The 24015-nt window shown below is 48.2% G+C and overlaps 1 protein-coding gene across 1 annotated transcript in view; it reads right to left on the bottom strand.

The window, feature by feature from the left end:
* The window catches only part of LOC119975162 (sperm-associated antigen 5-like), a 47016-nt gene that overhangs the window by 2201 nt on the left and 20800 nt on the right, over window positions 1–24015 (bottom strand). The window contains exons 10-20 of the mRNA XM_038814747.1: window positions 21436–21548; window positions 19859–20033; window positions 17084–17183; window positions 14679–14762; window positions 13518–13589; window positions 12037–12139; window positions 9497–9629; window positions 7047–7148; window positions 4947–5099; window positions 2085–2159; window positions 861–941 (exon numbers count right to left, since the gene is read on the bottom strand). Of these exons, the coding sequence (XP_038670675.1) occupies window positions 861–941; window positions 2085–2159; window positions 4947–5099; window positions 7047–7148; window positions 9497–9629; window positions 12037–12139; window positions 13518–13589; window positions 14679–14762; window positions 17084–17183; window positions 19859–20033; window positions 21436–21548 (1191 nt within the window). The remainder of the gene's footprint in view (window positions 1–860; window positions 942–2084; window positions 2160–4946; window positions 5100–7046; window positions 7149–9496; window positions 9630–12036; window positions 12140–13517; window positions 13590–14678; window positions 14763–17083; window positions 17184–19858; window positions 20034–21435; window positions 21549–24015) is intronic.

The raw sequence follows: 24015 nt of genomic DNA, 5'->3' as shown, positions 1-24015 counted from the left end.
CCTCAATTGTTTTTCATGGAACCTTGCTGTGCGAGGACGGCTGCTGCACTGGCCTAAAATAGTGACCACATTCTAAAAGTAAGCTCAGTGGTTGTGAAGAACTTAGGACCATCCCTACTGCAAGAACTGTATAAACTAACTCTCCACTTGCCTGGATGAGTGCAGCTCCAACAACACTCAAGAAGCTCAACACCATCCAGGACAAAGCAGCCCCGCTTGATTGCTTCCTCCATCCACAAACATTCATACCCTCCACCACCGACACACAGTGGCAGCCGTGTGTACCATCTACAAGATGCCCTGCAGGAATTCACCAAGACTCCTTGGGTAGAACCTTCTAAACCCATGAACACTGCCATATAGAAGGACAAGAGCAGCAGATACCTGGGAACCCCACCACCTGGAGGTTCCTCTCCAAGTCACTCACCATCCTGACTGGGAAATATATCGGCCGTTCCTTCACTGTCACTGCGTCAAAATCCTGGAACTCCCTCCCTAACAGCACTGTGGGTGTACCTACACCTCAGGGACTGCAGCGGTTCAAGAAGGCAGCTCACCCACCACCTTCTGAAAGGCAACTAGGGATGGGCAACAAATGCTGGCCTAACCAGCGACACCCACATCCCAGAAATGAATAACTTTCAAAAAAAAAAATCCCTTCATCTCTGGGTTAGTTGGAGCCTCCACACGTTTGCGCTAGCTCCCATCAAACAGCAGAGATCTGGAGAGGTTTGCCTCACTTGGAGTTTTGGGACTGATGAATTGAAAGTTTCCTTAACTCTTAATTGCTGCAAACAACTTACCTACCTCAAAACCGAGTATAATCATCATCATTCCCCTCCACCCTCATAGTGACTTACTATTCTGACATGCTCAATCAGGTCGTCGAGTTTGCTCAGCTCTGCCTCTGCTTTCTGATAATTTTCTTCCAGAATAGCTTTCTAGAAACGTGTAGAAAAGAGAGGTGTTACTAACAACGCACATAGCCACCCGTCCCATACTGACCCGGGTACAGGTCCTTTAAAAAGAGGAACTGAGGTGAGTGTGTGTAGTTTTGGTCTCCTTATCTGAGGAAGGATGTTCTTGCTCTAGAGGGAGTGCAGCGAAGGTTTACCAGACGGATTCCTAGAATGGCAGGACTGATGTACGAGGCGAGATTGAGTCGGTTAGGATTATATTTGCTGGAGTTCAGAAGAATGAGGGTTGGCCCTCATAGAAACCTATAAAATTCTAACAGGACTGGACAGGGTAGATGCAGGAAGGATGTTCCAGATGGTGGGGAGTGCCCAGAACCAGGGGCCACAGTCTAAGGATACATAGAACATAGAACAGTACAGCACAGAACAGGTCCTTCGGCCCTCGATGTTGTGCCGAGCAATGATCACCCTACTTAAACCCACGTAACCCGTATACCCGTAACCCAACAATCCCCCCATTAACCTTACACTACCGGCAATTTAGCATGGCCAATCCACCTAACCCGCACATCTTTGGACTGTGGGAGGAAACTGGAGCACCCGGAGGAAACCCACGCACACACGGGGAGGACGTGCAGACTCCACACAGACAGTGACCCAGCCGGGAATCGAACCTGGGACCCTGGAGCTGTGAAGCATTGATGCTAACCACCATGCTACCGTGAGGCCCCTGGTTAAGAAATTTTGGACACAGAGGAGGAGTGGTCGGCCTGTGGAATTCGCTACCACAGAAAGCAGTTGGGAGGTCAAACCATTGCATGTTTTCAAGAAGCAGTTAGATATAGCATTTGGGGGGTGGGGGCAGAAAGGAGGAGAAGCGGGAACAGGTTACTGAGTTGGGCAATCAGCCATGATCATAGTGAATAGTGGAGCAAGATCAAAGGGCCGAATGGCCTCCTCCTGCTCCTATTTTTTTATGTTTCGCTATTTAAGACAAAGAAGACTGAGCTCCACTGACCACAGAGACGGATAAACAGATGTGAGGGAGAGCACCAAAACCAACCAGTAAAAACTGAAGAGAAGAATGAAAACCAGAAAGGAGAATTGATAAAGAGACAGGCATAAACTACACTGGTTAGCCACATCATTCAGAAAGGTATTACTCACGTGACTGTACGTTTTCACCTTCAGCTCCTGGATGTCATTCTCCTTCTGTATATAAGCCTCTCGTAGTTTTTTCACCTCAAGATATAGAAATAAACCTATTAACATCACTCACTTAGGTGAGATAACCTTACATAGGGGGCAGGGAGGAGCGGCAACAGCTGGCAAATTAAATTTTGGAGGTTAATGGCAAGTACTCGGAAGATCCGACCCCAGAGCTTTGGCCAGTACGAAGAAACTGTAGGCATAGTTTGAACTTTGTCCACAGGTAATGCAGTGCGCTAGTGAGGCAGGCCAAAGGAGCATTGTATGAGTATGGGGGGGGAAGGCCAGTCTCTTATTGGCTGGCCAGCTTAGGTGGTAGACGGCCTCCCGAGGAGATTGTTCAGGACATCCTCAAACATCTCCACCAACTGGTCCCCAAACTTCTTGTAAAATTCCACCTGGAAGCCATGTGGCCCCCGTGTCTTGTCTGTCTGCATTCTCCCTATTGCCGCCTGCACCTCCTCAATCCCCAAATGGTTCCTCCAACCTCGCCCTATCCTCCTCCAATGTGGGGCACTTCCACACGGGACTGGGGGGCAGGGGATATTATGGGGCTGCTGAAATGATCTGGGGCTCTCTCAGGATATAAATTGAATTTGGAGAAGAGAGAGTGTATCCTGGTTTCCCCACTGGGGAAGAGGGCGATTGCTGTTTCACTTGGCGACTACCCACTTTAGGTATTTGGGTTGGGGGCACAGGTAGCAAATTGAACTTAAAGACTGGTGGCGGGGTCAAGGCGGATCGACAGAGGTGAGACAGCCCAACAGCCTCTCTCGATCATTGGCAGGCTGGTTCAATCAGTAAAGATGAATATTCTGCCATGGTTGCTATTTTTATTCCAATGCTTGCTGTTTTCTGATTTATTACTATTGGGCAGAGAACGTGTTGGGCTGGTATGGGGGGGACAATTTGAGTCAGGCTCATGTAGGGGATGGGGTTTGCGGGCGCTGGTACTGCCTCCACTTCCGTTCTCCCCAGGGCAACACTCGGGTAATCCGGTGGTGGTGGCTACACAAGATATGGAGACAATTTCAGCAGCACTTCAAACTAGGGCCAGTGTCGAAACAGACACCAATCTGCGCAAATCAATTGTTTGAACCAGCCAGATTGGACGTTAGGTTCTGGGGTCAGGAGACAAGTGGGTGGTAGGAACGAGAGATTTGTTTCTGGAGGGGTGGTTCGCGAGTTTGGAGGAGTTGACAGAGAGGTGTTGGGGGGGGGGGGGGGGGGGGGGGGGTGTTGCGCAGGGTGAATGCCTCAACCTCATGTGCAAGACTAGGGTCTATACAATTAAAGGTGGTGCATAAAACACACCCTAACGAGGTTGAAGATAAGCCGGTTGCTTGCGGGAGTGGAGGATAATTGTGAGCGATGTGAGAAGGGCCCAGCCAATCATGTCCATATGTTCTGGTCTTGCCCCTAATTGGGGAGGTTTTGGGGCTCTTTCTTCAGCACCATGTTGGCAAACTTGCAAATCGATTTGGAGCTAATCCCCTTGGTGCCACATTTGGGTGTCAGACCTGCCGGAGCTACAGATAGGGGCGGGTGTTTGGCCTTCACCTCGCTGATTGGTTGCAGGCGGGTCCTGCTGGGGTGAAGGTCAGCTACTTCACCCTGTGTCTCAGTGTGGCTGGGAGACTTGATGGAATTCCTATACCTTGAAAAAGTCAAGTTTCACCTTGAGAGGGGCGATCGAGGGGTTCTACAAAAGACGGGGCTCGTTCATTCTGTACGTCAAAGAGTTGGTCCCTGTCGGCTGCTGGGGGCGGAGAGGAGGACGGTCAGCAATGGGGGGACGGCATCATAGAATTTACAATGCAGAAGGAGGCCATTCGGCCCATCTAGTCTGCACCGGCTCTTGGAAAGAGCACTCTACCCAAGGTCAACACCTCCACCCCTATCCCCATAGTCCAATAACCCCACCCAACACTAAGGGCTATTTTGGACACAAAGGGCAATTTATCATGGCCAATCCACCCAACCTGCACATCTTTGGACTGTGGGAGGAAACCAGAGCACCCGCAGGAAACCCACGCAGACACGGGGAGGATGTGCAGACTCTGCACAGACAGTGACCCAAGCCGGAATCGAACCTGGGACTCTGGAGCTGTGAAGCAATTGTGCTAACCACAATGCTACCGTGCCACGGAGAGCAAAAGGGATATAAAGCAGAACAGATCAAAACCCCCAGTGGTCCAAATTGAATCCTCTGTATTACAGCATGAGCTACTTCCAGTCCTGAGATTTAATAGATGCACCACTGACACCCCAGCATGGCGACCCTGGCAAGGAGCAAATATTCACCCACATTTCCTTTACAGCAGGATTACTGGCAGACAGGATGCAAGAGTGAGGAGGCCTGGCTAATATAGCGCTGCAGGACTAAAACACAAAATAGCCAGCAGCTTCTTCTGATAGCCAGACCAAAGTGGCAACAGCATCCGTGGCTGTAGATGATTCAATTTGGATGCTGTGGAATGGTCACGTTACTAGATCAATAATCCACAGAACACAAATTTTAATCCTATTTCGGCTGTTTGAGATTTCACTTTCATAAAATTCAGAAAATGTAAAAGACGGTGTCAGTAAGTGACCAAGAAGCTGTTGGATTGTTGAAACTTTTTTTTTAGCTCAATGATACCCTTCAGGGCAGGAAAGCAGACGTCCTTACCTACACTCCAAACCCACACCATGTTTAACTGTCGGTGCAGCTCGAGGCATGGGCAATAAATTACATATATATTCAACTGTACCCAGTCCAGGTTTGGAAGTTATCACACTGTCATCACCATCTCTCCCAGAACACAATTAGTTCCTTACTTGGCATTGAAGCTCTACTTTCTCTTCCAGCCAATTCATGTCCCACGCTCCATCCGAGCTCTGCATTTTGTTCAGTTGCTCGCGGCAGGCGTGCGCCTCAATCTCCCAGCGCTGGAGCTGCCGTTTCAGACCACTCACTTCTTCCTTCATGGCCTGAAATATAAAAGAATCTCTCCAGTTTACTTATAGACCAATTCTGAGATTGGACAGTTCTCACCAAGGTCTCATCTCGTTTGCAGCCACTTTCTTTTTAAAACTAGTCTAGTCCGAGAGTTTCAGTCCACGATTTGACCATGGTCTCAACCTCTATCTACACTGACCTACCAAACACTCCCAGAGCAGGTACAATGTTAGTTACATTTATAACAAAGATTCCTTTAGGGGCAGCACGGTGGCGCAGTGATTAGCACTGTTGCTTCACAATGGCGAGGACCCGGGTTCAATCCCAGCCCCGGGTCACTGTCTGTGTGGAGTTTGCACATTCTCCCCATGTATGCGTGGGTTTCAGATGTGTAGGTTATGTGGATTGGCCACACTGAATTGCCCCTTAATTGTGGAAAAAAAAAGAAAGAATTGGGTACTCTACGTTTATATTTCAACGGGCGGTATGTGGCACAGTGGCTAGCCCTGGGACTGCGGCGCTGAGGACTTGTGTTCGAATCCCGGCCCTGGGTCACTGTCTGTGTGGAGTTTGCACATTCTCCCCATGTCTGCGTGGGTTTCGCCCCCACAACCCAAAGATGTGCAGGGTAGGTAGATTGGTCACACTTAATTGCCCCTTAATTGGAAAACGACTCTCCAAGGCTGCTTTGGCAGCACCGTCAAACTTTAGCACCTAGAGGATGAAGATGTGGAGGAACACCACCACTTGCAAGTTCCCTTCCAAGTCACCATCACCTGATCCTTCACTGTCACTGCAGTGGTTAGCTCTGCTGCCTCAACGCCAGGGACGTGGGAGACACAGTGGTTAGCACTGCTGCCTCTCAGCGCAGGGACACGTGTAGCAGTGGTTAGCACTGCTGCCTCAGTGCAGGGACACGTGTAGCAGTGGTTAGCTCTGCTGCCTCACAGCACCAGGGACTGGGTGGCACAGTGGCTAGCTCTGCTGCCTCACAGCGCAGGGACACCGGCAGCACAGTGGCTAGCTCTGCTGCCTCACAGCACCAGGGACCGTGGCACAGTGGTTAGCACTGCTGCCTCAGAGCACCATGGACCAGGGTGGCACAGTGGTTAGCTCTGCTGCCTCAGAGCACCATGGACCAGGGTGGCACAGTGGTTAGCTCTGCTGCCTCAGCGCCAGGGACCAGGGTGGCACAGTGGTTAGCACTGCTGCCTCACAGCGCAGGGACACCGGCAACACAGTGGTTAGCTCTGCTTCCTCACAGCGCCAGGACCCGGGTTTGATTCCGACCTCGGGTGACTGTCTGTGTGAAGTTTGCACGTTCTCCCAATTTCTGTATGGGTTTCCTCCGGGTGCTCCAGTTTCCTCCCACAGTCCAAAGATGTGCAGGCTAGGTGGACTGGCCATGATAAATTGCCCCAAGTGTCCAAAAGGTTGGGTGAGGTTAGGGGGACTGGGCCTAGGTGGGGTGGTCTTTCAAGGGGTCGGTGCAGGCTCGATGGGCCGATTGGCCTCCTTCTGCACTGTAGGGATTCTATGGTTCACTGGTGAATTTCCTTCCTAATAGCATTGTGGGGTACCCAAATCACATGGGATGAAGCAGCTCAATAAGGCAGCTCACAACCACCTTCACAAGTGCAATTGGTGATAAGCGGTGAATGCTGGCCCTGCCAGAGACTCCCACATCCCGAGAACATTTAGATTTAAAGAGCAAATATAGCATGGGTCAGACACAGAGTAAAGCTCTCTCTGCAAGGTCCCAAAACTGTTTTCAGCAGCGCTGTGTGGATGTCTGCCCTGCCCATTAATTACCATCATTAAGGCTTCACCGAGCAAAACTGCCAATTTGTAAGCCTCAAGGCCACTGGACTAACTGCAAACTCAGCAGATATAGAAATAGTTTGCATGCTCTCCCCCTGCTGCATTTGAAAGCACGAGTTGAATATTTCTTTATGGATGAGACAGAGACACCATCTTACCAGAAATTCACTGTGTTCCTTCAAATTAGTCTCCATCTGTTTACTGAAATCAAGGATTGTTTCATCATGAATATTTACAGCTTGCTTCAGTTCAGAGTTAGTCTGCAGGAGAGAGTAAGATCAATCTGTTAGCCTCGTGACTTAATCTGCCGCAAGACTGGATCTTAACTAAACTCTAATCATTTGAGCTGCCACATTCTTGAATCATTGCTTCCAGTTACAATTGAACTGATCAACCATGTTCGGTATTCTATGCATCACAGGCAAAGGTCAGTGAATCTGCAACGCAATGACACTAACGTGGTACCTTAGAACCTTTGCTTTAACCCTGAAGCACTCCATCCCCCTCCCAAATTACTGTAACTTGGCAATAATGTGTAAACGCAGGAGAAATTGGTTGGTGTCTGTAGAGGCAAATTTAGAACTTGCTTTATGTTTTCAAAAGTGAAAGAGGAATATTAAAAAAATTGGGGGGAAAAAACTCCAGTCGAAACAGTGGAGCAAAGTAAAACCATCTTGTGCGGGCCACAGACAAGAGCGAAACTGGAGAAATAAACGGATGTAGAGCTGAGGAAGGGAGAGATGGAAAATGCGGATGTCAGGCAATTGAAATAAAGGAGGGCAAAATAAGGATATAGCCAGTTACTGAAGACAATGTTCAAACCAGAGCATTGCAGGATGATTAGATAGAAGATAGTATTCTTGAAGCTGTGTTGAGCTTCCCTGAAGGAATGGCCTGGGCCAGGCAAATCCGAGGGGTGAGATGGAGGGGAGTTTCAACATCGGTAGTGGGGAAAATCCTTGAATCCATTATCACGGACTTTATAGCAGAACATTTAGAAAGCAGTGGCAGGATCAGTCAGTCAGCATGGATTTATGAAGGGAAAATCATGTTTGACAAATCTGTTGGAATTCTTTGAAGATGGAACCAGTACAGTCGACAAGGGGGAGCCAGTTGATGTGATATATTTGGACTTTCAGAAGGCGTTTGACAAAGTCCCGCATAAGAGATTACTGAGCAAAATTAAAGCGCATGGGATTGGGGGAAATGTATTGAGGTGGATAGAAAACTGGTTGACGAGAGGAAACAAATAGTAGGGACTAACGGGCCCTTTTCAAATTGGCAAGCAGTAACTAGTGGGGTACCACAGGGATCAGTGCTGGGACCCCAGCTATTCACAATATATATTAATGATTTGGATGAGGGAACAAAATGTAACATCTCAAAGTTTGCAGATGATACCAAATTAGGTGGGACGAGTGGGCAAATCAATGACAGATGCAGTATAATTTGGATAAGTGTGAGGTTATTCACTTTGGAAGCAAAAACAGGAAGGCAGATTACTACCTGAATGGCTGTAAATTGGGAGAGGGGAGTGTGCAGCGGGACCTGGGTGTCCTTGTGCACCAGTCGCTGAAGGTAAGCATGCAGGTACAGCAGGCGGTAAAGGCGGCTAATGGTATGTTGGCCTTCATTGTGAGAGGTTTCGAGTATAGAAGCAGGGATGTGTTGCTGCAATTATACAGGGCCTTGGTGAGGCCACACCTGGAATATTGTCTGCAGTTTTGGTCTCCTTCTCTGAGGCAGGATGTTCTTGCTCTCGAGGGAGTGCAGCGAAGGTTTACCAGACTGATTCCAGGGATGGCGGGAGTGTCATATGAGGAGAGATTGACTAGGTTGGGATTATTCTCGCTGGAGTTCAGAAGAATGAGAGGGGAATCTCAGAGATTTATAACATTCTAGCAGGACTAGACAGGGTAGATGCAGGGAAGATGTTACCAATGATGGGTGTGTCCAGAACCAGGGGTCACAGCCTGAGGATTCAGGGTAAACCATTTTGGACAGAGATAAGGAGACATTTCTTCACACAGAGTGGTGAGCCTGTGGAATTCATGGATGCTAAAACTTGGAATATATTCAAGAGGCGGCTGGATATAGCACTTGAGGAGAATGGGATCAAAGGCTATGGGGAGAAAGCAGGATTAGGCTATTGAGTTGGATGATCAGCCATGATAGTGATGAATGGCGGAGCAGGCTCAAAGGGCCAAAAGGCCTCCTCCTATCTTCTATGCATCTATGTATATATCTATGTTTGTAACCAGCTCTCAAGCTTCATATTTACTCCTATTTTTGCACAAAATCAAGGATCGTTTCATCATGAAGCTTGCTTCAGTTCACAGTTAGTCTGCGAGAGGATTAAACCAATCTGTCAGCCTCGTGACTTACTCTGCCGTAAAAATTGATCTCAACTAAACTCACCATTAAAATGTGAATGATTGCTTCCAGTTACAACTGAACTGATTCAGCATCCTCTGCATCACAGACGAGGTCAGTGAGTCTGTATCGCAATGACATTGTAACATGGCACCTTAGAACCATGGTACCTTAGTCGGAGTGTAGGCCTCTCTACTGAACACACAAACTTACACATTCACATTACTATTCACACCTTAATTTGCGCCTGAAGATCTCTGTTCAGCTTCCTGTTCTCAGTTTCCAGGACTAAAACCTTGCTCTGCAGGCTGCTCACTTCCGACCAGTTCTTGCTGAACATGACCCTTCGTTGCTCCCGCACGTTTGCACTAAGAAAAGAGCAAATGGAAGCAACGTGAAATCTTGATCAAGACTAACTCCAGAAGCCAGTCTGTGGAGAGCAGTGAGGAATCAGTCCAAAGTCCCAGTGCAGGTGTGTGTGGAACGCACCCAGTAATATGAACAAAATGGACAGTGACCCAGGGCCAGGATCGCACCCGGGTCCTCAGTGCTGTGAGGCAGCAGTGCTGTCTCCTCATTCTCCATTTCTAACAATTTTCAGTTCTGGCAGGTTACAGCGAGCTCATTGCTTGAAGAAAGCTGGATAGTGACACTGGTAAAAGTGCGGTCAGTCTGAAGGACTTAATTACCCTCGAGGGGGCAGTTAAGAGTCAAGCACATCGCTGTGGGTCTGGAGACACATGTAGGTCAGACCGGGTAAGGACGGCGGATTTCCTTCCTTGAAGGACATTAGTGAAGCAGATGGGTTTTTAATGACAATGGTTTCCTGGTCATCATTAGACATTTTCATTCCAGATTTTTCTTGAATTCAAATTTCCCGGGCAGCACGGTGGCCTAGTGGTTAGCACAACCGCCTCACGGCGCTGAGGTCCCAGGTTCGATCCCGGCTCTGGGTCACTGTCCGTGTGGAGTTTGCACATTCTCCCCGTGTCTGCGTGGGTTTCGCCCCCACAACACAAAAACGTGCAGAGTAGGTGGATTGGCCACGCTAAATTGCCCCTTAATAGAAAAAATAATTGGGTAATCTAAATATTTTCAAAAAAAAATAAAAAAAATAATAATAAAAATTCAAATTTCCCCATTTGCTGAGGTGGGATTTGAACCTGGGTCCGCAAAGCTTTACTCTGGGTCTCTGGTTTACTAGTCCAGTGACAATACCACTACACCACTGCCTCCCCGCAAACCTTTATCTGGGAGCTCCTTTAAACAGGATCGGACGTCATTAAAACAGTAGAGTAATAACAGAATGGAACTCAGATTCACACAGGGAACAGTCTGTGCTTGAGGGACCAAAGATCACCAACTGGTATAAACCATTAACTTGCCAATCGGTACCCCATCAAACAATACATTGAAATCTGGTCAATAATAATGTAAGCGTTACAGTGACTACACTACATTGGCTATAAAACACTCCAGGGCATTGAGATCGAACTTGCCCACAGATCCCGGAAGGCAGCAGAGCAGATTAATGTGGTAGTTAAGGCAGTATACAGGACACTTGCCTTAAGTTGTGGCATTAGTTACATTATAAGAGCAGGGAGGTTATGTTGGAGCTGTACAAAATGCTGGTTCGGCCACAGCTAGGGTACAGTGTGCTGTTCTGGACACCTCACTATAGGAAGTGTTTGCAGTGGAGAGGGTGCAAAGGAGATTCACCAGGATGTTGCCTGGGGCTGGAGAGTATTAGACACGGAGAGAGGCTGGACAAGCTCGGGTTGTTTTCTCTGGAGCAGAGAAGGCCAAGGGGGAACCCGATTGAGGTGGACAGGATTATGAGAGGCATGGACAGGGTGGATAGAAAGCAGCTGTTCCCCTTAGTTGAAGGGTCAATAACAAGGGGGCATACTTTTGTTTTTGTTTAAGGTGCCCAATCCTTTTTTTCCCCAATTAAGGGGCAATTTAGCGTGGCCAATCCACCTACCCTGCACAGCTTTGGGTTTTGGGGGCGAGACCCACTCGGGCACGAGGAGAATGTGCAAACTCCACACGGACAGTGACCCGGGACCTCGTTGCCGTGAGACAGCGGCACTAACCAGTGCGTCACCGTATCGCCCACAAGGGGGCATAGTTTTAAGGTCAGAGGCAGGAAATGTAGAGAGGATGAGGAAAGATGTTTCACCCGGAAGGTGGTGGGAATCTGGGAAGCACTGCCTGCGAGGGTAGTCGAGGCAGGAAATCTCATAACCTCAAAAAATACTTGGATGAGCACTTGAAATGGGAGAACAATCAGGGCAATGCACCAAGTGCTGGGAAGTGGGATTAGTGTAAATTAGAGTAGTTATTTTTTTGTCCGTGCAGTCTAGATGGGCTGAAGGGCCTCTTGTGTACTGTACGATTGAGAAAGAAATGTGAAAGAATTGAAAGCTCCTTCTTTGTAAGCATACAGCAACCAATTTTCACAGGTGTAATAAAATCAATGATTTTTAATCTGCTTTAAGGGCTGATTGGCTCCAATAGTGTAGTGTCCTACTCACCGTCCCCCATTATCCTGACCCTCAGATAGTTACGGCACTCCTCCTAGTTCTATACCTGTGGCAAGTCTCTGGAGTGGAACTTTAGTGCTGCCCATTGAGTGACCAGGAAGACCTATCCTGAGCTGCAGAATAAGAGCCACGCTCAGCCTGCACAAGGCAAAACACTCAGAAACATTTGACATTGTCCAGTGCACAGTGATTTGAAAGGGACTGCGGTTCGTTCGGTCGCTGGACTTACATCTCCTGTTGCAGGTCTTTCACCTGCAGCTGCATTGACTCGAGGAGCATCTGGAGGGTGACCCGAAGCTCAGCCACTATCAGCAACAGGGTATCTTCAACTTCTAGAGTGGGAAGAGAAATACCGACTTGGGTAAGAGTAGCACTGGACACAAATAGAGACAGGCTGCAGCCAAATCAGTTCCCCAAACTGTACAGAATAGAGTATTTAAAGCAGAGTCTAGGCCTGGCCAACTAGGGGATATCCATAGAATCCCTACAGTGCAGAAGGAGGCCATTCTGCCCATCGGGTCGGCATTAAAAAAGTGCACTCTATCTCAGCCCATTTTCCTGTCCTATCCCGATAACCCCATGCATTGATCATGGCCAAACCACCTAACCTGCACATCTTTGGATGTGGGAGGAAACCGGAGCACCCGGAGGAAACCCACGCAGGCACGGGGAGGACGTTCAGACTCCAAACAGTCACCCAAGGCCGGAATCAGACCCAGGTCCCTGGCGCTGTGAGGTAGCAGTGCTAACCACTATGCTGCCAGGGTCCCTGCCACTGTGAGGCAGTAGGGATAACCACTGTGCCACCTCCACTGCCAGCAGAAAAGGCAGTCGCTGCATCGTGATACTAAATGTCACAAGCGCCCTTAGACCATTTAGTGAAATCTCTGCAATATTAGTGAACAAAGGGCAGCAGGGTAGCATGGTGGTTAGCATAAATGCTTCACAGCTCCAGGGTCCCAGGTTCGATTCCCGGCTGGGTCACTGTCTGTGTGGAGTCTGCACGTCCTCCCCCTGTGTGCGTGGGTTTGCTCCGGGTGCTCCGGTTTCCTCCCACGTCCAAAGATGTGCGGGTTAGGTGGATTGGCCATGCTAAATTGCACGTAGTGTCCTAATAAAAGTAAGGTTAGGGGGGGGGGGGGGTTGTTGGGTTACGGGTATAGGGTGGATACGTGGGTTTGAGTAGGGTGATCATGGCTCGGCACAACATTGAGGGCCGAAGGGCCTGTTCTGTGCTGTACTGTTCTATGTTCTATATCAAAACCTTCCTCACCCCTCTCCAACAGGGATGCTACTCCACTAAAAGGAATGAAGAGGGTCAGGGAGGCAGAGGAAAAGGGGGAGAGCTGTTACAGTTTAGCTGTGATGCCATTCACTGTTGAATAGCCTACCATAGCCATGCACATGGGAATTACTGATCTGTGGGTCCCTAGTCAATGATTACCTCGTTTGGCACTAATCATGTTGGGATTTAACTGCAACCCTCTACTAAAGATCCTACCGGCCTGCCATAGTCACTGAGACCTCTGCCATGAAGTTCAGGCTGGGGGCAGCCATATTACATTCAGTTTTACTAAAGGGGCTGTACTGTGGGTAATGGAGCCCGTAACAAACCCAGAGGAGAGATAGCAGCCTGTTCCATCGTTCACAATGTGTCAGCTGATTCACCCAATAATGTCACAGTGAAAGCAAACCATAGCAACAACTCACCCGGTTTCTTGCCAGTTATGGGCTCAACCTTCGTGAAAGCACCGTGACAATTTCCACTGCCAAGAGGAGTTTCTTTGCAAAAAAAAAAGAGACACAAACACTTAGCTCTACACAGCACACAAACATCAGCAAACCTTACACAGCAGCAAGGGGAAAGTGAAAGGGAACCAGCAGAGGCAGGATTTCCAGGAGACCTTTACAGAGGGAGAGGCCAATGAGGCAGAGGGTTGAGGAGGAAGTTCCAGAGGAGGGTGCTGTAAACACTGGAACTTTGATTGGGGCTGGTGGAGGAGGCAAAGGAGATAGAAAATCCCAGTAGCATTTAGGCTGAGAAGACCAGTCAGAAGAACAAGTGTGACAGGGGTGCCTAGAGGTTCAGGATAAGAATAGGTCACGTGGGGGGGATTTCTAAACACTGAGGGTTTAGAGATGATGCAGTGTCAATGGTCACAAGAGTTTCAGCAGAGTTTCTAATGAGCATCCGAGGGAATGGGAATATTTGGTTTGTTCCAATATGACCATTCAGGAGGTTTGCAAGACATCAGCACTGCTCCAAGTCAAACTGAATTTATTAAAAATGCAGGGGGGCTGCTGGAATCTCAGGCAGCGGGAGAGAGTGGGGGGGAATGCCAATTACTTCATTGTGCTCATCAGATAAGAGGACGTTCATTCTCCCACAGCAGGCACTACACATTACTGTTAGAGTAGGTACAGCACAGGGAGCAAATCTCCCTTTACACTGTCAGCATTAGCACCACACATTCGACTAACGAGTGATCAATTCCAGCCCCACTTGACCCAGAGTCACAGCACAAGTGACATTGGATTTTAAAATACCGGAAGTCCTTGGCTGAGCCCAATAAACCGCAGTCCACAGGTTTATAACTTAAAAATACTTAACGTTTTATGTACGGTAGTATAATTAAGCTGACAAAAAAAATCTGTATAAATAATATCCCTTTCCCTCTACACTGTCCCCATCAAACACTCCCAGGGCAGGTACAGGACGGGGTTAGATACAGAGTAAAGCTCCCTCTACACTGTCCCCATCAAACACTCCCAGGACAGGGACAGCACGGATTGATGAGTGCCTCCCTCCACGAATGCTGGCTGTAGCCGGTTATTTCAATGGTACGGAGGGTATTTGTGCCAGAATTCTACCTGGTGGATTCAGCATTGTTGGCCCAATGGGAACAAAGGCACTGTGGTCACTCCTGATGTCACACAGAGTCCCTTCCTGATGCTCTGTAAAAAGATAGAAATCGAAAAGAGATCACAGCAATGCAGTAATCAAACAGCACAGCTCCATCACAACACTGCAACAAGGTTGTCTTGAAATGCCCGAAGGGATACTTTCACCACTACTGTCTGCTATAACTACAAGTGGTCATTTTCACGCGTGAGCCTAGTTGAACATTGGGAAGCTATTTGACTACAAAACAAGATCACATTCATCAGCTGTGTTGTCTGATCCACAGGGCCAGAGAGGAAAGATGATGAAGGATCAACCATGCTAATAGTGGTAATCTACAGAGCGCAATGAGCTGGCGGAAGATATATGCAGACAAATGAGAGAAGAGTAAATTAAAAACACAAAATATTAATCATGGTTGATTTCAATTACCATGATATTAAATTGGACAGAAGAGATGGGTAAAAGGGATAAGAGATTGAAAATGAAAATCGCTTATTGTCACGAGTAGGCTTCAAATGAAGTTTCTGTGAAAAGCCCCTAGTCGCCACATTCCGGCGCCTGTTTGGGGAGGTTGGTACGGGAAGTACGGGATTGGAGTTCCTACAGCGCATGTAGGACTTCTTTCTAACCTAACATGTAAAAAGGCCAACCGAGATTAGCAATAGGATCTGGTATTGTGGCATTATCATGAGCAAATAAGAGAAATAAAATTAGGGGGACATATAGTGACTGTTACATAATATGCTCCACAGATATATGACAAAAACCAGGTTAATGGGGTGGAGAAAAGCTGATGTTGAAGGGCTGAAGATTGGGAAATAAAACAGGCAGCTATATAAGGAAATACAGAGGCCATTCAGCCCCTCGAGCCTGCTCAACCATTCAAAATGATCATAGCTCATCTAATTATGGCCTTAACTCCACCCCCACCCCCTCCTTTCTCTCCAGCAAGTCTGGCTGCTGTTCTTTTGAGACTGCAGGGGCCTGAAGTCAAACTTCAAGCTGGACGCACGGTTTGACAAGAATGCAAGCGTCTCATCAGAAAGCCCGTTGCCTGCGAGTACGGAATTCTCTAACCTGCTGGAATGCTGAATGAACGATTATGCAACAATTAAACCAGAGACTTAATCAGCGAGCGTGCTGTGAGGAAAGAGTAAAGATGGCATGGTAGCACAGCGGTTGGCACAGTTGCTTCACAGCTCCAGGATCCCAGGTTCGATTCCCCGCTGGGTCACTGTCTGCGCGGATTCTGCGCGTTCTCCCCATGTCTGCGTGGGTTTCCTCCGGGTGCTCTGGTTTCATCCCACGGTTCAAAGATGTGCAAGTTAGGTGGATTGACTATGCTAAATTGCCCTTAAGTGTGCAAAAAAGGTGAGGTGGGGTTACTGGATTACGGGGATAGGGTGGAGGTGTGGGCTTAGGTAAGGTGTTCTTTCCAAGGGCTGGTGCAGACCCAATGGGCTGAATGGCCTCCTTCTGTACTGTAAATTCTATGATTTAATGATACTATATGATTTAACAACACATCATCCTCATTATTTTCACCCCCCACGCCCCTGGTTTGTTGTGTGGGTGGGTAGAGGATGGGGCCATTAAGAGGGGGGGGGGGGGGGGTAGTAAGTATTAGCTTGTTATCCGGTTGCATTTCATTTTAAAGAAAAATAAATTTAGAGTGCCCAATTCATTTTTCCCAATTAAGGGGCAATTTAGCGTGGCCAATCCACCTACCCTGCACATCTTTGGGTTGTGGGGGTGAATCCCACGCAGACACAGGGAGAATGTGCAAACTCCACACGGACAGTGACCCAGAGCCGGGTTGAACCTGGGACCTCGGCGCCGTGAGGCTGCAGGGCTAACCCACTAGGCCACCGTGCTGCCCTCCAGTTGTATTCCATGATAGTTCTTGGTATAAAAAGTAATTGTGTTTGAACATACAAACCTGGTGACTAATTATTGGGCAGCCAAGGGCAAAAAGTGGATCATTAACACCAGCACGGACTGGTTGGGCCAAATGGCCTGTTTCAGTGCCATGTGTCACATGTAACCCCATATGAAGTTTCACAGGCAAACACTCACTGCACACACACAGTATGCAGCAAGATTGGCTGGGTAAACGATCAGGTGCTACTCCATTGATGGGCTGCAGGTCGATGTTCCCTTGTACACTTCCTCAATCACACTAATTAAGCTTGTTTTATCCTGGGCATTGAGGACACTTAGAAAAGACTGGAGTTTCGAGCAGAACACGTCCAGGTGATCGTCAACACCTCAGTTCTGGGTAAGAATCAAATCCAGAGATAGAGGAGCAGCTTCTCGCCCAACCTTGCACGCCAAACCCCAATCAGCTTCCATCCTGCTGCCACAGATTTACCTTGGCTGGATTGGGACATCTCCTGCGTTGCCTTAGCCTCTCCCTCTGTTTGGGACTCGGGGGTCAATTGGTCAGTTCCAGCCACGGCCGCTGGATAATTCTGGAGTAAACAAAAGCACCAACAAATAGTTAAAAAACCACAGAAATTTCAGCCACCACATGGATACCAAAATTAAACAATATAAAACCCCAGAATATTACCAGCGTTGAATAGATCACTAACACAGGCCTCCCTCATTCCTCATACCAAGGCCAGTACCCCCAATTGCCACCCCAGTAGCACTGAGCCAGGAATCTCCCTTGCTCTGCTGTTTAGAGTTGCTGCAATATTATGGCCCCCTCCACCCTCCCAGGTGAATGTCGGAGATTCCATCCCACCAATGGGTGAAAAGCAGGTCATTCCTCCCGCATATTTATCCAATATTTATCCAGTAACCAAAGTTTCAAAAACAGATCACCAGTTATCAACCCGCAGCTGTGCAAAATTTAGTCACCGTTTCCTACATTGGCTCATGATGTGGTGAAGTTAGGGGCCTGCGGAGACCGGGGGGGGGGGGGGGGGGGGACACGCGGAGACGGGGGGGGGGGGCTGCGGAGACTGCGCCTGGCTAGGTAGCTCTTTTGGGAGCTGGCGCAGAAACGATGGCCATCTGATTTGATTTGTCACATGTACAGAAGTACAGTGAAAAGTTTTTTTCTGCGGCCGAAGGAACGTACACAGTACGGACATAGTCGACAAAAGAATAATCAACAGAGAACATTGACAAATGGTACATCAACAAACAGTGATTGGAATGGACTCCTTCCGTGCTGTAAAATTCTACAGTTCTATGTGCCTAGCAGTGAAGCATTATGCGGTGTCGAGGTTGTGAAAGGTGCGATATAAATACAAGTTCTTCTCAACAGACTATGGTTGCTCAACTTTGACTGTTGACCTCTTTTAACCTTGGAAGCTGCCTGTCGGGGAGGGGTAGAGAGGGATGGTGGGGCTGGGTAGGGGTGGGAGCTATAATGAATGTCGGGGAGGGGTAGACAGGGAAGGTGGGGCTGGGTCAGGGGGGTAGAGAGGGATGGTGGGGCTGAGTCAGGGGGGTAGAGGGGGATGGTGGGGCTGGGTCAGGGGAGGGGTAGAGAGGGATGGTGGGGCTGGGTCAGGGGAGGGGTAGAGAGGGATGGTGGGGCTGGGTCAGGGGGGTAGAGAGGGAAGGTGGGGCTGGGTAGGGGTGTGAGCTATAATGAATGTCAGTGGAGTCAGGGCTGGTAACCTGGGAATATTTTGTTTATTAAACAGTCAGCAGCAACAAAAGATTTGAAAATCAATGGCGTAACATTCCACATATCACACTAACCATCAAATCAACAAGGAAACATCACCGTTCCATATTGGTATCAATACAAATCTATCAGCTCAATTTCACAAAAACCCCCAAACACCCAGCATCACCCCACACAGGTTCCTCAACTGAAGAGGAGGATAAACCGGAAAATGTGTTATCGCGTCCAGAACTTTGTCGCTGAAATGATCTGTCCATTAATGTGTTCTTTGTTCCACGCAGATAGTTCAGCAATTAATACAGCTGTTAATCAGGTTAATTCAACTGCCAAAACTGTGCCAAGACCTTGTGCTGACTCCAGACTAACTGCTTATCTTTCCTTTGCTTCTCTGAAGGGGGCTACAGATCCATCAGCAGCCCTAATACCTCAGCTGTGAATTCAGACAATGAGCTTTCGCTGGAGGACATCACAGCCAAACCAATGGTTGTGCATCTTCCTGCAGGGGGTCACTGGACAGTTATCAGTTCAATAGCTTACTTCACCATCCAGACGGTAGCACAGTGATTAGCACAATTGCTGCACAGCTCCAGGGTCCCAGGTTCGATTCCCAGCTTGGGTCACTGTCTGTGCGGAGTCTGCACATTCTCCCCGTGTGTGCTCCGGTTTCCTCCGGGTGCTCCGGTTTCCTCCCACAGTCCGAATGTGCAGGTTAGGTGGATTGGCCATGCTAAACTGTCCTTAGTGTCCAAAATTGCCCTCAGTGTTGGGTGCGGTTACTGGGTTATGTGGATAGGGTGGAGGTGTGGGCTTGGGTAGGGTGCTCTTTCAAAGAGCCGGTGCAGACTCAATGGGCCGAATGGCCTCCTTCTGCACTGTAAATTCTATGATAATCCACCTACCCAGCACATCTTTGGGTTGTGGGGGTGAAACCCACGCAAACACGGGGAGAATGTGCAAACTCCACACAGACGGTGACCCAGGGTTGGGATCCCGGCTCTGTGAGGCTGCAGGGCTAACCCACTGTGCCACCATGCTGCCTGATATTAGGACAGTTGACCACAGCGAGGTATTAAGGAGCATCTGAAAGGGAGGATGACAGCGAGAACAAGAGAGGGAGTTCCAGAGCTTAGAACTCGGGCAGCTGGAAATACCCATTTGTTGTGCTTTTTCCAGAGTGTGACTGGGCAGTGTTCAGCACAATTTTAAAAAATAAATTTAGAGTACCCAATTAAGTGGTAATTTAGCGTGGCCAATCCACCTTCCCTGCACATCTTTGGGTTGGGGGGGGTGAGACTCACGCAGACATGGGGAGAATGTGCAAACTCCACACGGACAGTGACCCAGAGCCGGGATCGAACCCGGGTCCTCGGTGCCGTGAGGCAGCAGTGCTAACCACTGTGCCACCCTGTGTTCAGCACAATGACCCATTCCACAAACTGGGAACCCTATCTCCTTGTGACCCAGGGACTGGGGAAGAATCCTGAACAACAGGAGACTCACCTGCTGCCAATTCTTTCTAGTTGGTGCAGTAGATTTGATGACGTCTTGTATCTGAGCTTTCAGAGCAGAGATCTCGACTGTAGCCTGGTTCATCTGCTGTCCCATCTCCAGCAACATCTCTCGTGCATCCTGCTTCACTGTATCCAGATTCCTCTGGCACTGGTCACACTGAGACCTTTTAAAAAAAAATTAAATTAAATTAAAGCGAGTTTCTTAAAAGAATAAGATTCACTCAACGAGAAGACATTGATTATGTGGGGGCAGTTAGTTTTTAAAAAATAAATTTAAAGTATCCAATTCATGTTTTCCAATTAAGGGGCAATTTAGCGTGGCCAATCCACCTACCCGGCACATCTTTGGGTTGTGGGGGCAAAAACCCCGCAAACACGGGGAGAATGTGCAATCTCTGCATGGGCGATGACAATAAATGCCACATCACATGTGTATATTTTTAAAAACTGCACATGGGTGATCAGTCGATATGTAACCCTCGCTTGTTCCTTCTTTGACAATCATTCGTGTGGAATTCAGTCTCGGGAGCCTGGCTCCTTCTTTGATAGTAACTTCCTTGGAACTCGGTCTCGGGAATCTTCAGTACTTGGCGAGGAGGGGAGACCTTTGGAACGTCTATTTTTAATCCCCAAAGTGACCACAACCTCAGAGATGGGGCCAAACCCTAATGGAAGGCAACGTTTGATCTTCCTATAGTCCCCACACAATGCAGCAACAAAGTCACATTCACATCCCATTCCTCATTGGGAAGGCGGATTGCTCCACAGAGAGTTAACAGAGCTTCCGAGTGGACTCCTTCTGTGCTGCGATGTCTCTATCCAGATGTTGGGCCGAAGAGGAAGCTGTAGTTTGTGCGTAAAGCGAAAAGTAAATGCTGTGCTGTTTAAAATCAAACGGCAGATTTTGGAAGAAAATGATGGGAAGGCATTTTGCAAAGTCCCGTCAGGAGCAGCGATGAGGATTTCACAAAGACTGGGGACAACAGGTCTTTCTGGTTCAGTCCATAGCAGAGGAGAAAGAGAGAATTTCGCCACACTGAAGGCAACTCCCAAATTCCCGTTCATTGTTTCAAAGATCCCCCATTCCTGTTTTACTGACCTACACCGCTCCCTTTGGCTTTCATCCATTTAACCTCTAATTCAGTTCAGCTTAATCGCAGCCTATCATTGATCTGACTCACAGCAGCAATTTCCTTATTTTAATTGCTCATGACTGCATCCCAACCCCATCTCTGAATCATCTTTTCCAGCTGTAAAACCCCTCTATCTGGGTCCAAGAAATCTTCCCATTCCCCCCAACCCTTCCGCCATGCAGACTGCATTTGTATCCCTCCTCACCTTACTCAAAACTCACTCAGGAAGCCTCCACTCACTCAGTCAGTGTCCACCCTTTCTCAGGAAGTTTTTGCTCAGTAAGTTCCTGTACAACACAAGTAGCTGTTCAGTGTCGCCATGGGAAGACATTGGAAGTAAACACTCTTCTACCCAATTGACCCTTTCTTAACCTCAGACTCTGGGAGATGGTGGGGTCAGGGAGGGTGCCCGTCCTCCCGTTCATTCACTCACCGCAGCTCCTCACACTCCAGGTTGCGGTCATGTAGGGTGCGGACCTGTTCACCAAGCTGCCCCTCCATCTCAATCAGGTGCTCACGGGTCACCTTCAGCTCCTGCTCCATAAACTGACAAGAGAACAGAACACATATACTTAACCTCAGTGCATGTGCACAAAGAAATGCTCAGGATAAACAACACAGCATTATCTACAGCACAGAAGGCCATTTGGCCAATTGTGCTTCTGCTGCTATTTTAAAAGAGCAATCGTGTTTAACCCTACACAGACAGAGAGAAATACAGCACAGAACAGGCCCTTCGGTCCACGATGTTGTGCCGAACTTTTGTCCTAGGTTAATCATAGAATTTTGGACACTAAGGGCAATTTATCATGGCCAATCCACCCAACCTGCACATCTTTGGACTGTGGGAGGAAACCGGAGCACAAGGAGGAAACCCATGCACACATGGGAAGGACGTGCAGACTCCACACAGACAGCGACCCAAGTCGAAATCGAACCTGGGAGCCTGGAGCTGTGAAGCAATTGTGCTATCCACAATGCTACGTGCTGCCCTTAAGAACAAATTAATCTACACTCCATTATTCTACCATAATCCATGTACCTATCCAATAGCCGCTTGAAGGTCCCTAACGTTTCCGACTCAACTACTTCCACAGGCAGTGCATTCCATGCCCCCACTACTCTCTGGGTAAAGAACCTACCTCTGACATCCCCCCTATATCTTCCACCATTCACCTTAAATTTATGTCCCCTTGTAATGGCTTGTTCCACCCGAGTAAAAAGTCTCTGACTGTCTACTCTATCTATTCCCCTGATCATCTTATAAACCTCTATCAAGTCGCCCCTCATCCTTCTCCGTTCTAATGAGAAAAGTCCCAGTACGCTCAACCTTTCCTCGTAAGACCTACTCTCCATTCCAGGCAACATCCTGGTAAATCTCCTTTGCACCTTTTCCAAAGCTTCCACATCCTTCCTAAAATGAGGCGACCAGAACTGCACACAGTACTCCAAATGTGGCCTTACCAAGGTTTTGTACAGCTGCATCATCACCTCACGGCTCTTAAATTCAATCCCTCTGCTAATGAATGCTAGCACACCATAGGCCTTCTTCACAGCTCTATCCATTTGAGTGGCAACTTTCAAAGATCTATGAACATAGACCCAAAGATCTCTCTGCTCCTCTAAATTGCCAAGAACCCTACCGTTAACCCTGTATCCCGCATTCATACTTGTCCTTCCAAAATGGACAATCCCTCACTTGTCAGGGTTAAACTCCATCTGCCACTTCTCAGCCCAGCTATGCATCCTATCTATGTCTCTTTGGGGCACCACGGTGGCGCAGTGGGTTAGCCCTGCAGCCTCATGACGCTGAGGTCCCAGGTTCGATCCCGGCTCTGGGTCAGTGTGTGTGGAGTTTGCACATTCTCCCCGTGTCTGCGTGGGCTTCACCCCCACAACCCAAAAATGTGCAGGGTAGGTGGATTGGCCACGCTAAATTGCCCCTTAATTGAAAAAAATTAATTGGGTACTCTAAATTTATAGAGAAAAAAAAAATCAAAAAAAATCTATGTCTCTTTGCAGCCGACAACAGCCCTCCTCACTACCCACAACTCCACCAATCTTCGTATCATCTGCAAATTTACTGACCCACCCTTCAAATCCCTCATCCAAGCCATTAATGAAAATCACCTACATCCCTCCTTCATGTCTCTAACCCGGAGTTCATCAGATATCAGTCCAGTTCCCTTTTAAAATTGATGGAATCCACTCCCACCATCTCCTCTCCCATAGACCATTTTGCCAGTTGCGAGGTGTGGTGGTAGAAGGTGGTACCACAGTTAAGGAAGACGACAGTGGAAAGGATGCAGTAAATCAATTGAGAGATCAGAAAGTGCAGAGTGCAATGTGGGCTGGAGGAGGTTACCGAGGGAGGATGAAACAGGGCAGTGGAGCTCCTGATAAAAAAGGGAGTGTGACTGGAGGGTGGCACGGTGGCATTGGGACTGCGGCGCTGAGGACCCGGAATTGAATCCTGCCGCTGGGTCACTGTCCACGTGGAGTTTGCACATTCTCCCAGTGTCTGTATGGGTTTCAGCCCCACATCCCAAAAGCTGTGCAGGTTAGGTGGATTGGGCACGCTAAATTGGCCCTCAATTTGAAAAAAAAAATAGAAATTGGGTACTCGAAATTTTTTTTTTTAATTTAAAGTGTGACTGGATAAATCAGTGCTTCGTCTGAGCCAGAACAACAAGGGCAGCACCTAACCCAAGATAAAGAATGCACAGTGCACTGTGACAAATCGACCTTGTGCGAGGTGAAGTTTGACGCAGAGCAAAATCTTGTGCGAGACACAGAAAAATATTTCAGCAACAATGGCTTTGAAACAACAAGCGGAAAGCAGAGTACAAGAGGGTGTTTATCAGCTGCCGACAACCAGTCCAGTCATTTGCACTTTGAGCGATGTCTGAAGGGGCTGCGAGTTTCTGAAAGCTCATCTGTGCCAATAATTGGAGCATAACCTAGTTTCCCAGGAGAAGCTCCAGAGATTCCGGCTGTCGCTCTGGAGTGCAAT

The sequence above is a fragment of the Scyliorhinus canicula genome, chromosome 12, assembly GCF_902713615.1.
Source record: "Scyliorhinus canicula chromosome 12, sScyCan1.1, whole genome shotgun sequence".
In the NCBI taxonomy this organism is placed as follows: Eukaryota; Metazoa; Chordata; class Chondrichthyes; order Carcharhiniformes; family Scyliorhinidae; genus Scyliorhinus; species Scyliorhinus canicula.
This window is presented reverse-complemented; position numbering and strand designations above follow the sequence as displayed.